Source organism: Protopterus annectens, chromosome 15.part0, assembly GCF_019279795.1.
Source record: "Protopterus annectens isolate FY-2018-M chromosome 15.part0, PAN1.0, whole genome shotgun sequence".
NCBI lineage: Eukaryota > Metazoa > Chordata > Ceratodontiformes > Protopteridae > Protopterus > Protopterus annectens.
In genome coordinates, this window is record NC_056749.1 from 363,616,453 (window position 1) to 363,629,766 (window position 13,314).

The window sequence follows — 13,314 nt, forward strand, 5'->3', positions numbered from 1 at the left end:
CAGCTTGAAACAATTCTGAAGCAATGTCTTCAGTGTCTATATTAGCATACTGTCATCTCAATGCAGTGATCGGTTTGTTGTTCTAGGTACAGATGACACAGCCTATGTATGGCCGAGTCACATTCTAATGCATAAAAATCATGATGAGATGGTGCTGCAAATCCTGAAAACTGTCTTCTTAACTTGTACCTGCTGCTGAATATAAGAAAAAATAGCATATTCTACTTACATTCCCATCATGACCAGTTTATTTTCCTTTTCATAACCTTTGTCTAAACATTTCAAATTCTTATTTTTTGAAATAGTAAACCTTCTACATACGACTTCTCTACCATTTTTGTCAACATTCTCCCTTTCTAATTAGTGTTATGATGTTTATCAATATATATGGTTTTCTTTTGTTGATAATTTACTCGTCATATCAACACATCTCTTCTTCACTTACTATATATTTTTCTTATTTAATAATTTATATAACTAATCAACGAAGGTGTTTTACTCCCAGCTGTACTGATCAAGGTACACTTATATGGTTTACTTAAAGTACTTCTACATATCTCGTCCACTAGCTCTAAATTATGCTACTAAATAATTTGTATCAATTTGCTATAAATGCAGACAAATTGCTCTCATAGTCTGCATTTCATCAGTTCCAGAACTTTGGTTTATAATTTTAACTCCAATTATATACTTATAGATTCAGGATTGCTTTTTTCTTGTGCTACACCAATGCACTATCAACCAGACATATCTGCATTATTTAGGACTGTTGTATCATTTGGTACTTTTAATAATGGAGAAGAATTGCTTTCCTATCTCCGTGCTGGCAGATCCAAGTGTGGCTAACTTCTTGTATTCCAGAGTACTGTTGAGTGAACAAGACTTTTCTTAACATCTTTCACGCAAAATTATAAGCAAGCAGATATAACTATGGAGCTGACGAGATGGCCCAAGCATGATGCACACTCAAGTGTGCTTACTCATTACACACCAGTCTGAAAGAAGTTAATGAGTAACAGATAAAAGCTTGGCACCAACTGCAATATGTCAGCCATTGAACCCTGCTAGTTGACTTTATATTCTTCCTTCAGGACGGTGACACATTGGTTGGGAGAAATGCAAATAGGGACTAAATGAGCACTGGAAACAAAAGAAGGCGGTACCAGGGACAAAATATATCTTTTACATCACTGGCATGGACAAGTTTATATATAAAAGCTTTAATGAACGCTTTCTAAGTCTTACATTCCTAGTTATGGAGTTTTGTTACAATATCTGCACTCATGTTTCCACCAAAACTTCCAGGTGAAGGTGAGCAGGATAAAGCAAATACATTTAATATGTTTTATGTGGATCATCTTGCATTAACTACAATATAGTTCAGTATTATAATTAACTTAGCTCATCTTCCCAAGTACAGATTATTACTTCTCCTAGGTTTATCCATTCAAGAATGTATTTCACATCATCAGTCTGTAAAAGTTTCATTTTTGATTTCCCTACATGTATATGTCAGTAGCTATATACTTATTTTCTTTTTATTCATGTCTACCACTAAATTATAGTTAGTCCAGGCTTTTAGTCCTTCAACTTCCATTTGCCTATTCTGTACCTCCAAGCACGTCAGCTAAATATGCAGTGACCCTAGCCAGGGCTGAAAATGGACACTTGTATCCAATGGACTTATCTGGTTAACAAAAAAGTATATATACCTGATCTTTTTATATCACATATGAAGCTACCTTAATATCTCATCCATCTAACATAATATTTATAACTAAACAATGAATATCCTTCTTGCACAAATGGCATAAAACCTCGTACATCATTTCCCATAAACACAGTGCAAGAATATGACCTTACTTTCCTCATCACATTTTGTTTTACTATTATTTGCATAACATGTGTTCCCATTCATTTGGATATTTCACCAGCTTTTGGGGCTATATTTGGGTAGTGTACCATCATGCCATATCCCTTTTCAAGTCCAGCATATTCTACCACACTGTATGAATGCTTTTTTCCCCATATCTTTTACTTTCCTGTGAATCGAAACTCGCTCTAGGTTCCCAGTTTGTTTGACTGTGCATCAGATAAGTATATTCAGCTGGGTAGCCATCAAAGCCTTCATAGCTGGTAAAATGTATCTCATTTATAAGAGAATTTAAGTACCTTTAAAAATACAGTATTTAAATTGATTTAAACTGTGTATGAAGGAGTGTTGAAGGAATTTTTAACTGGTTATTCTGCTCTTCAGTTATTCCCAGCCACCCGCCCTGTTTTTGTTTTGGTGTTAATCTTAGTGGCATTGAAACTGCCCGCCCCTCAGCCTGCCTCTGGGCCCATCTCATTTGCTCACTCAACTGAGTGCAGTGAGATCATATTCTGATTTCAGGCTCTCCTACTGCATCTGGGAAATAGAAAAAAAAAAAAAAAATTTAAGCTTATTTCCTGCCTTTCTTGTTAAGCTTGTAACTAGCCAGTTTTCTAGTTTCAGCACTCAAATCTGTTTCTTTGATCTCAGCACTTGTTCAGAAAAAAAATTTCATCTGCTTTTACTGTACTTGTGTTTTTACCTACTTCTTTTACTTTTGCATCATCTTAAAATACTCAATTGTATTTATTACTGCTTGGTGTAACTCATTCTAAGCCTTTTGGTTTAAACACTTGGGCTTCGGACCAGTTAGTTGTTTTGCACTGAGAGGTTTGTGGTCTGCACTGTTGTGGCAGAACAGGTAGCTTACATCCTTCTAGGTTGAGAACTGCTGATTGAGGGCTCAGTGTCTGTTATTCTAAAAGTGTATTAATTCTGGTTTAAGCACTTAGGCTTTCAAGCCAGTTATTTTACATTAAGAGGGTTCGTGGTCTGCACTCTTGTGGGAGGAGAGGCTGGACTCTGCCCTTCTGAGCTGGGAATTTCTGGTTAAAGGCTTATAGTGCATGCATATCTGAACTGTTTCTTACTGAAGTTGGTTGTTTGCTGTGGCATAGACTGGATTCGGGCCTGCTGGATCTAGCTTTGTTTGTGTAACTTGAGCACTAATCCAGACATTCTCTAAAGTATTCAATGGTATTTATTACTGCTTGGTTGTAACTTGATTAAAGTGTAGCTATCATTCAAGTCTTTTGGATTAAGCACTTGGGCTTCAGACCAGTTGTTTTACATTAGGAAGGTTTGTGGCAAGCACTGTGGTGGCAGGACAGGTAGCTTTCATCCTTCTAAGTTGGGAACTGCTGATTGAGAGCCCAGTGTCCAAGTGTATTAGTTCTGGTTTAGGCACTTGGGCTTCAGGCCAGTTATTTTACATTAAGAAGGTTCGTGGACTGCACTCTTGTGGGAGAAGAGGCTGGACTCTGCCCTTCTGAGCTGGGAATTTCTGGTTAAAGGTTTATAGTGCCTGAATATTTGAACTGTATCTTACTGAAATTGGTTCACCTTGTTTGCTCTAGCATAGACTAGATCCAGGCCTACTGAATCTAGCTTTGTTTATATACTTGTTGTTTGTTTGCTTGTTATTTCCCTGGAAGCTAATTCACAACTTCTCAGCTTCTGTGGATCACTAGTGATATCTGCATTGCTTACTGTACTTATTTCCTTGTTTCACTTGAAAGAAAGTTACTGTTTGTCGTTTTGCATTTAGTTACTTGTAGGCACTTGCTCACTAAAGCAATTATATAAGTCAGCACTAAAAATTAAAAGCACTACACCCTCACTCCCCACTGGCCCTTGTTTTCAATTAAGGATTTCCCAATATTATTCTAGCATGTCCAAAGGTCAGTTGTCAATCTCCTCTCGGTCCAGCTGGTGAATCTGGGAATCTTGAGGCAATGTTATAACTGCCTCATGTACACAGACAACCCTCTCCTCCTCCCACATAACACAAATACGAGATGCAGCTATTTAGCCAAACTGGAGGCTGAGCTCTCTCAACTCAGGACTGGCAAGACCAGACAGGAGGAGAAGGCAACTACACACACCACAAAACCAGCCTCACATAATGCTACCACTCCACTGAATCAAACACATAAACACACAAAGTTTACCTAAACAGCAGAGGCCTCCAAAGCAGACACCCAAACAACTGCTACCTCAAGACACCCCACAAGCAACACATAAACCACAAAAGCAGTGTGCATACAACACCAAACATACTTGTCATAGGTGACTCCATAGTCAGACACCACCAGGCTGAACAAGGAGAGGGTCACAGTAAGCTGCCACATAACACAAGCACTGGTCACTCCACAGCAAGTACAAATATGACACAGTCATTGTCCATGCTGGTGTGAACGACCTGAGTGGACTGCATGAAAAGAGACATAGAGGAGCTTTCTGATTATGTAGCCCAGGCAGGTATGACCCTAACCCTGAGCAGTATCCTTCCTTCACCAAGAATGATGCCACAATATAGACACAAGATGATCAGCTTTAACAATTGGCTTAATGTCTGGTGTCATTCAAAGGGGATCCAGTGTCTGTCTGCCTGGGATGACATGCTTGACAAGCCACTGCCTCGCAAGGGACGGCTTGCACCTGTCACCCCTGGGATTCCGGATATTGGCTAAGGCTCTTGCCACCCCCATAGTGCCTTTTTTAGGCAAGGCTCAAATTCTAAACCTACCACCTTAGAAAACAAAAATGGGAAGAAATTGAGGGTAATGCTGCTCAATGCCAGAAGTCTAAATCTCAAAATGCAAGGCCCTTCTCAGTATGGAGAACATCGATGTCTGTGCTGTAACTGAAACCTGGTTCAAGGCTCCTGAGAGCACCCGGCACTATTAGGTTTTACTCATATCAGTATCCATATTCATAAAGGATACTCACACCTCCAGGTTGGTCCATCCAGGTGCAACTAACAATAGGCAAAACTGCTCTACAAATTGTAGCATGCTACAGGCCACCCTCTCAAACTCAGGAACCCCACACAGCCTTCCTGAAGACACTGGAGGGTATAAATGTATCTCCAAACACCATCATATTGGGTGACTTCAACTACCCGAATATAGACTGGGAACATTACTCAAGCCCTAACTTTCTAGCCCAACGGTTCCTGGAGTTCATAAATTCAAATGCCATGGAACAGCTAGTCACTGTTCCCACGAGAGGAGAAAATATACTAGATCTCATTGTCACAAACATGGGGACAAAGTATATCCCTCATTGGTGAGATCTGATCATAAACTAATCTCACTGGAAATCCACATCAAACAAAAAAGACCATAGTGAAGAACTTCTCTAAAGCAAACTTCACACTACTCAAGACTGGTGTGGTACCCTTCAAGGCCCCTGAGTCAGAGGAAACCACAACGGAAGCCCTTACAAATGCCTTCTATGAACACCTCCAGGACTGCATGGATCAGGCAATCCCAAATAAAACCAAGACTCTTCGTCCAGTCTGGTGGACCCCAGCCATTAACAAACTTTACAATAAGAGGAGAAAGCTATTACATGATAGAACAAAATCCATAAAAGGGAAGTCACCCTGATCATTATTAGTAAAAAAAGCACTCATAAAATCAACTAAGGCCAATTTTGAGAGAAAAAGTGCCATGGATTCAAAGGACAATCATAAGGCCTTTTTCAGCTATGTTAGGAACCTGGGTGGAAACTCACAGATATGCTCAGAATTAGTCCAAAATGATACAAAAATCACTGAACCCACAGACATTGCCAACATACTGGCAGACAGGTTCAGTGCAAACTTCACCCCTCTCCCCTAAAGGAGAGATAACTATCCCAGCCGAGTGTAGCCTCCCGGACATCTCAAATGCGCAGGTGAAAGCTGCTCTCTCTAAAGCTAAAAACACAGCATCAATGGGACCGGATGGTGAGCTAAATGAGGAATTAAACCCGCACATAAGGCAGCTGTTTAATCTCAGCCTTACCACAGGAAACAAGTCTAGTCTGCAAAGCTATGGAGAGGATCATAATGGAGCTCATAAACAAAGATATAGGGACTTGCAGACATTGGACCCGACCCAGTTTGGCTTTGTCAAGGGAAGATCATGCCTTTTGAACTTTAGTCACCAAGGCCATTGATGAGAAAGGCAGTCCATACAGCCTACCTTGACCGTCACAAGATGGGTTGCAAACTGGCTTAAGGACAGAACCCACAGGGTTAGAGTATTGTTTGGCATCTACTTCTCAGAAGTACAGGCCAACATGGGAGGACTTTGACAAAGTTTGCAGATGACTGCAAACTACACTGATATCCTTCAGAAGGGACTCACGGAAACAGATAGCTGGTGCCAGAGCCATGGCCTGAAGTTAAACGCCAAAAATGTATAGTCATACCCTTCGGGAAAAACAAGGTAACCCCAAGCTACCATATAGGTGGCAATCCACTAAGCACAGAAGAGGTTATCAGGGACCTGGGGACCCAGGTTGACAGTGGCCTTTCTTTGACACTCACATTGCTAAAGTGGTTAGAAAGACCTTCTACATTGCCCACCTGATCATGAAGGGATTCACATCCAGATCTAGTGAGGTCATTGTTCCCCTGTACTCTTCACTTATCAGACCAATGATCGAGTACAATGCCCCATTCGGGATGTATCTCACCCGACATCTGCAGCAATTGGAGAGACCCCAAAAGTTCCTCACCAAAAGGATAAAGGGACTCCAAAATCTGTCATATGCTGCCAGATTGAAGAAACTCCAGCTCTATTCCTGCTCAGAGGTGACATGTGCCTGACATACAAGGCCATGTCCAACCCGGAATTAATGGACATGCTCCACCTCAAAAATCCAAATCCACCAAAACCACTAGAGCATTAAACCTTAGCACGGATATAAATAGGACGTGCTGGAGGGATAGATTTATCACTCAGAGACTCCCTATGCTGTGGAATAAAGCTGACTCTGTTCAAGAGAAATCTAGACCTGTGGATGGGAATCATCTCTGGGTCACTGCTGGACAGAGGCACAACAAACTAATGGGCACAGTATTTTTTCATATAAGGGGTGGCGTAAGCCACAATAATTTGGGCTAGGCTTATAAATGCCTTAGGGCAGATAGCCTAGTATAAACCTATGAACCTATGAACCTATAATACCTGACAAAGTAAGTTAACAAATGCATTTAAAACAATTCTCATTCATTTTCTCTCCTATATCTGCTTTATTTGTATGACAGTTTTGAGGGAAACAGGCTGAGACAGAAAGATTAATACTTACTAAGATACAATTTCACGTAAGGAAACACACACACATATCCACACTTAATCAAATACAGTATATACACCTATGGGTAATTTGGAGGGTCACCAGTTTTACCTATGGTCTATCTCTGGGATGTGGGAGGAAAGTGAGCACCCAGTGAAAACCCAAACAGAGAAAGGAAAGATATGCAGACTCTGTAGATAAGGCACACCATCAGAGAACTAAAATGGAGAACTATGAATACACTGGTAGTGTGCTGGGCCACCCCCAAAGTAGCATTCCTTTTAAAAATGAAAAAAAAAATGTGGTAAACTAGGATTAAAATTACAAAATAGGCAGGGATAAGATGAATTGTTATAGTAAGAAAATTACATCAGGAATGTTGCTGCCAACGTACTCTGCATTCAGATTAGTATATAACCAAGGAGGACACTACATCCATATGTTACTTTCTCTTGTATATTTGGTTACAAAATACAAGCAAACAAAAAAAGGCCAATGAGATGAGGCAGTTTATTACTTTTTTACTTAAATCGGTTGTTTTGATGACTATTTGCTTTGTGTTTTGAGATTGTACAAATATATGTCAACTGCAAATTCCTTACAGTAAGAATAAATCAAATATCCAATTTACTGCAGTGCTGCTGCAACAAATTGTAAAGATGTTGTCTAAGACAGTGAAATGAGAAACACTAGTGCATACAGATCTAAGGAAAAGAAAAAAAAACACAGATTAACTGCCCTGTTGGGGGAGGGGGGACTGAGCTTTCCTTACCTTTTTAATGAAGGTTATGTTGATAAAGATAGTAGGTGCCATACAGCTCTGACAATGCAAGGAAAAAAAGCATTTCTGGAATGCAGACCTAGTGTTCCATCAGTAGTTCCTAAAGCTGAAATGCCAGCAACAGCCATGTTTGTTAGTATAAATATTAGACACGCACATTAAATGAATTCAGTTTTGAAGACTTTACTGAATACGATTTGCTCAAGAATAATAAATTTGAACAGTCAGTATGAACTACTACTTGTATAAAACTATCAAATTTGTTTCACTGAACCATGCCTTTTCTTCTTGAAATACTCCTTATTCAGTATACACACCCAGGCAGTTAGACATTTAGCATGCAAGGCATACTTATGACCTCCTCCATTTGGTTACAAGTTTTAGTTCACTTACTGAGCAACTGCATTGTGCACACTGGTTTGGCTGCTTGTTCTGGAATAGTCCCTCGGCTACAAATAGTTCTCCATTCTGGTAGACAGTACCATTGTATTCACATGACTTTGCACTTATCTTACTAGCTCCTGGAAAGGGCAATTCATCTAAGAGGGAAGGAAAGAAAATTGCAAAAGAAAGAAAATGATCATTATCTTTTACAGGTTCTCTGTTCTTTCTGCATTAGAAACATAATATTCTCCTCTGTAATGGATTGGTCCCATTTCAAAATTCTGACCCACTTAACATGCTAGATATTTTATGACACAAAACTGAGTGTCTTTTCAGTAATTTAACTTTCATAAAATGCCATATTCCATGTCTTGCACAATCACCCCTCCTTTATGTCTGCCCAGAACATGGTTTTATATTTGAAACAAGGAAAAATAAATTTGTTTCAATATGGTAGTAACCACACTTTCATTTATTACACTGTATATAGTCTCTGTTGAACAAAATACATTTGTTAAACTCCACTATAACTAGACAGATTAAATAACCCCTAAACATGACAAAGTACAGTTGTGTAAGTAAACTTACCATAACAGTAGCTGTTCAAATAGACAATTTATTGCAGTAGCCTAAGCTAAATGGAACACATCTTGCCAAGAATTAGACAACCAGCCAGTACTTGCCCATATGCCCAAGGAAGGACAAGGGCATGATATTATTAAAAGCAGTCATACAGGCACCAACATTTAGAACTTTCTTGTCTCTGAAGAAAGGGAGGCTAGAGTCTAAGTGCAATTAGTTATATGCTAGGAGAAATTGGAAATGCAGGAATAAGGGAAATGCTACTCTGGCAGACAGTAAGGAAAACGAACAAGACCTAACACTGAACACACAAAGCAAGTTAAAACAATGGGGGAAGAAGCTGTTAGTACGGTAACAGTGATCTAAGCCAAACATCTATAAAAGATGAGATAAGGTCGAATTACCATAGATCCTGCAACTAAGATACTCTCCTAGCCAAAGTTATACTGAGTAACATTTTCCCATGTTAGGAACGTTAAAACAGCTTAATCAGCTGGCCCAAATAGAAAAAGTGCAAGTTTTTTCAAGTACAAAGTTAAGATCCCAGTGATGAGTCACCGGTTTCCTAGATGGACAAATGTGAAGCACACCTTTCAAAAAATAGTTTTACCGAAGATAAGGATGAAAGGGGCTGCAAAAAGCAGACAGGCAGAATGAGCTAAACAATAAGAGAAGTAAGAAGGGTCAATGTTAAACAATTCACACAAGCATTGAAGAACCAAAAGACCTTCAGCCTTTAAAAGGCTTTGGTTCCTTTTATGGCAGCGACCAGAAAATCTCTACCACTTAGCCAAATAAGATTTTCTACCAGCAGATTCCTTAGTCTTCTTTAAGACCTGTTATATGAACTCTGAAACAGTGCCCACAAAGGATCAAAAATCGGTCATCCATGGCATCAGATGTATAATTTCCAAGTTGGGGAAAATCAGAGATCCCTTATCCTGTGCAAGTCTATCCTGTGGGTAGGTTTTTGGTAAATGTACTTGGCCAAGTTGAAAAGGGAGAACCACTGTTATATGGGCCAAAAGGAAGTTAAAGATTATTTCTGAGAGCCCTTTTGGAGCTTTAAAAGAACTCTGGTTATCAGGTGAAAGGCATATAGGAATATTTTCATTTTTTTGAATGAAAATCCATCTGTCTTCCAGGCCTTTCTGCAAGGAGTCCTGGAGCAGAATTTTTTCAACTGTCTGTTGTGAATGGGGGTAAACAGATCTACTTGTACTGTTCCCCACAGTTGGATCATCTCCTGGAAGACTCCTGTGAGCAACATCCATTCTTGAGGGTCATCTTGAACCTGCTCAGAGTGGCTGCCACAGAACTCTGCTCTGATGAATTTTAAGTAGCCTGAAGGGATAGATTGTGTTGAACTGGCAAAACCCAGGCTGTCATGGCTAATTTGCATAGGGGGTACTTCCTGGTTCCCCCTTTCCTGTTTATTTATTACTAGCATAGTCTGGGGTATCTGTGCTCACAGACTAGGCAGGGGCTGAGGGAGAAATTGGAAGACATGGATTCAAAAGCAATTGATCAATCCATCAGTGATGTTTCTTCATATTAAAGTTCTGCAGAGGGATTTGACAAAACAGAGCTTGCTAGTGATGGGTCCAAACAGATTTGAGAAACTGCTGAAGTTTTCTCATGTGTAGTCTGACAGAATGTATGAGCGATTACTTTTCCAGCTTGAAGTGAAAATCTAGGTTCTAAAACAGATTCCTGAGAAAAAGAAGAGTTTCTTTAGAAGTAAATAAGGGAGTAGAGAAGTCACTTACAGATTCAGAATTTTGGTTACAGTGAGACTGATGATGAAAAGCACGCAAAGTGAAAGCAAAACCTGACAGGATTCCAAAGCACACTGGTGACAGGAACAGTGACATCAGAAATCAATGAGCTGAGGTGACTGGTAGCCATTTCACTGCCGGCAGCATCATTAGTGGAAGCACAGATATAAAAGTTACAACAGTATTTAATACAACTGGAAAGGGGGACTAGAGAAAGAAAGCAATGCACCAAGACTATAATAAAATGTGAAGACTGAAATGCAAAAGCTGTACAGGAAAATATTCAAGTCATTGATTAGGTAATTTTCGAGAAGAGATAAAGAAGTTATGTTCTTACCATAACGTTCCATGTGGAGTGTTCATCTCGCCTTTGTTTTTTTACACATGGGTTCGGAGCCGATCCTCAGCTCTGAGTCGGCCGCATAGCAAAGCTCTGCATCTAAGAGAAGCTCGAGACCAGGCTATATCCCACAATCCTCCCTGCCATTACTCAGATCTAGTTTGCAAGCAAACCAGAAAAAAAACAATAACCCTAATGTATCCAGGTTACAATCTGCTATGATTGAAAACATTTAGAGACACCATCTCACTGACAACCAACTAGGGGTAAGAAAGATACCCGGAATAGGTAAGACATGTGGACCAGACTCTAGTCCTACTCGTTCTTCCAAACCATGAGGGAGGGAAAGGGGGGAATGTAAAAACAAAGGCGAGATGAACACTCCACATGGAACGTTATGGTAAGAACATAACTTCTTTATGTGAGAGTGTTCAATCTCGCCGTTTGTTTTTACACACGGGTAGCGTCCCTAGCTCCATCACCCTGAGTGACTCATAGAACGTTCCTGAGCACAGTGTAACCAAAGGATGTCCTGTCTTTGGAGGCTTTGTCAACCCTATAATGAGTGATGAAAGTATGTGGTTTAGACCACGTGGCTGCTGCACAAATAGTGTCCAAAGGTAGGCGAGCTGCATGAGCCAAGGAAGTGGAGACGGACCTAGTAGAATGGCCTTTTGGTTTGGTGGGTAAGGCCTGGTTTGACTTAGAATACACAAAGGCTATGCAATCAGTAAGGCATTTAGAAAGAGTGCGTTTTGTAACTGCCATGCCCTTTACATTATCTGCAAATGCAACAAAAAGTTGATCTGTTTTTCTGTAGTCTTTAGTCCTGTCTAAATGAAATCTGAGTTGCCTGTGGACATCTAACTTGTGTAACATATTCCAGCTTACTGGTATGTTTTTTAAAGAAAGTGGGGAGTTCAATGGATTGATTAATATTAATGACAGAGCATACTTTGGGAAGGAAGGACGGATTTGTTCGTAAAGAAACTATCTGGGTGAAAATTTAAGTAAGGAGGTTTAATAGACAGTGCTTGCAGCTCTGAAACTCTCCGAGCTGAAGTAACCGCTACAAGAAAGAGAGTCTTCCAAGACAAAAATTTCAGGGGGCAAGAAGAAGCTGGTTCGAAAGGTGGTAACATTAGTTGTGACAACAACAAATTTAAATTCCATGGGAATAAAGGATCCCTGACAGGAGGTTGAAGATGGAAGGAACCTTTCATAAAAGCTTTACAAAGCCTGTGGGACATGATAGAAGAACCATTCTCACCAACATGAAAGTTGGATATGGCAGCCAACTGCACTCTTAATGTGGAAGTAGAGGCCCCTTCATGGAAAAGGATGGAAAGAAATTCTAGTATTTTATGTAAGGGAGCAACCAAGGGGTCCAAGTGTTGATTAGATGCCCAGTACACAAAGAGTTTCCATTTACTGTTGTAAAGTTTTGTGGTGGAAGCCTTATGAGAAGCAACCAAAATGCGCTGCACTGCCGGAGAAAGAAGATCAGACCTGGCTAGGCGGGGAAGTGGAGCAGCCAAGCTGCTAGTTTGAGGGATAGAAGAGACGGGTGAAGAACTCCCAACGAATGCGTCAGTAGATCTGGTACTGGGTCCAGGATCCAAGGTTCCTCTGTTAGATGGGCTCGAAGAAAGGGGAACCATATCTGTCGAGGCCAGAATGGGGCTATAAGTATAATTGTCCTTTCCAGGTTCATGGCTTTCTGGAGAAATCTGGGAATCAAGGGAATAGGTGGGAATGCATATAGGAGACCCGGGGGCCAATCGTGTATCAGTGCGTCCCTGGGGACATCCCCTGGAGAGGGTAGAAGGGCAAAATAGCTTCTGCATTTGACATTCATCGGGGAGGCGAATAGATCGCAGCAAGGCTGGCCCCATTTGCGGAAAATTCTCTCCGCCACTTGTAGTTTGAGGGACCACTCGTAAGGTAACAGGATGGCTCTGCTCAACCTGTCCGCAATGACGTTGGATGACCCCGGGATGTGCGTTGCTATCAGAAAGCGACCCGTGGACTCTGCCCATTGCCAAATTCTCATGGCCTCTCTGCATAATGGGTCAGATTTGGTTCCCCCTTGTTTGTTTATGTACCAGACTACAGACATGTTGTCTGTCTGAACTGCTACTGTCCCTAAAGGTAGGAGGGTTTGAAAGTGTTGCAATGCTAGGAACACCGCCCTCATTTCTAGAACATTTATGTGCAGGTTGTACTCTATGTCGGACCATTCCCCTTGGACTGTGGTTATAGTGGCTGTCGGATTTGGTAGAAC

The 13,314-nt window shown here is 40.6% G+C and overlaps 1 protein-coding gene across 1 annotated transcript in view; it reads right to left on the minus strand.

The window, feature by feature from the left end:
- Positions 1-13,314, minus strand: part of CHRDL1 (chordin like 1) — a gene marked incomplete in the record, with an annotated part of 1,250,701 nt that overhangs the window by 1,134,913 nt on the left and 102,474 nt on the right. The window contains 1 exon segment of the mRNA XM_044057267.1: positions 8,340-8,485. Within this exon segment, the coding sequence (XP_043913202.1) occupies positions 8,340-8,485 (146 nt within the window).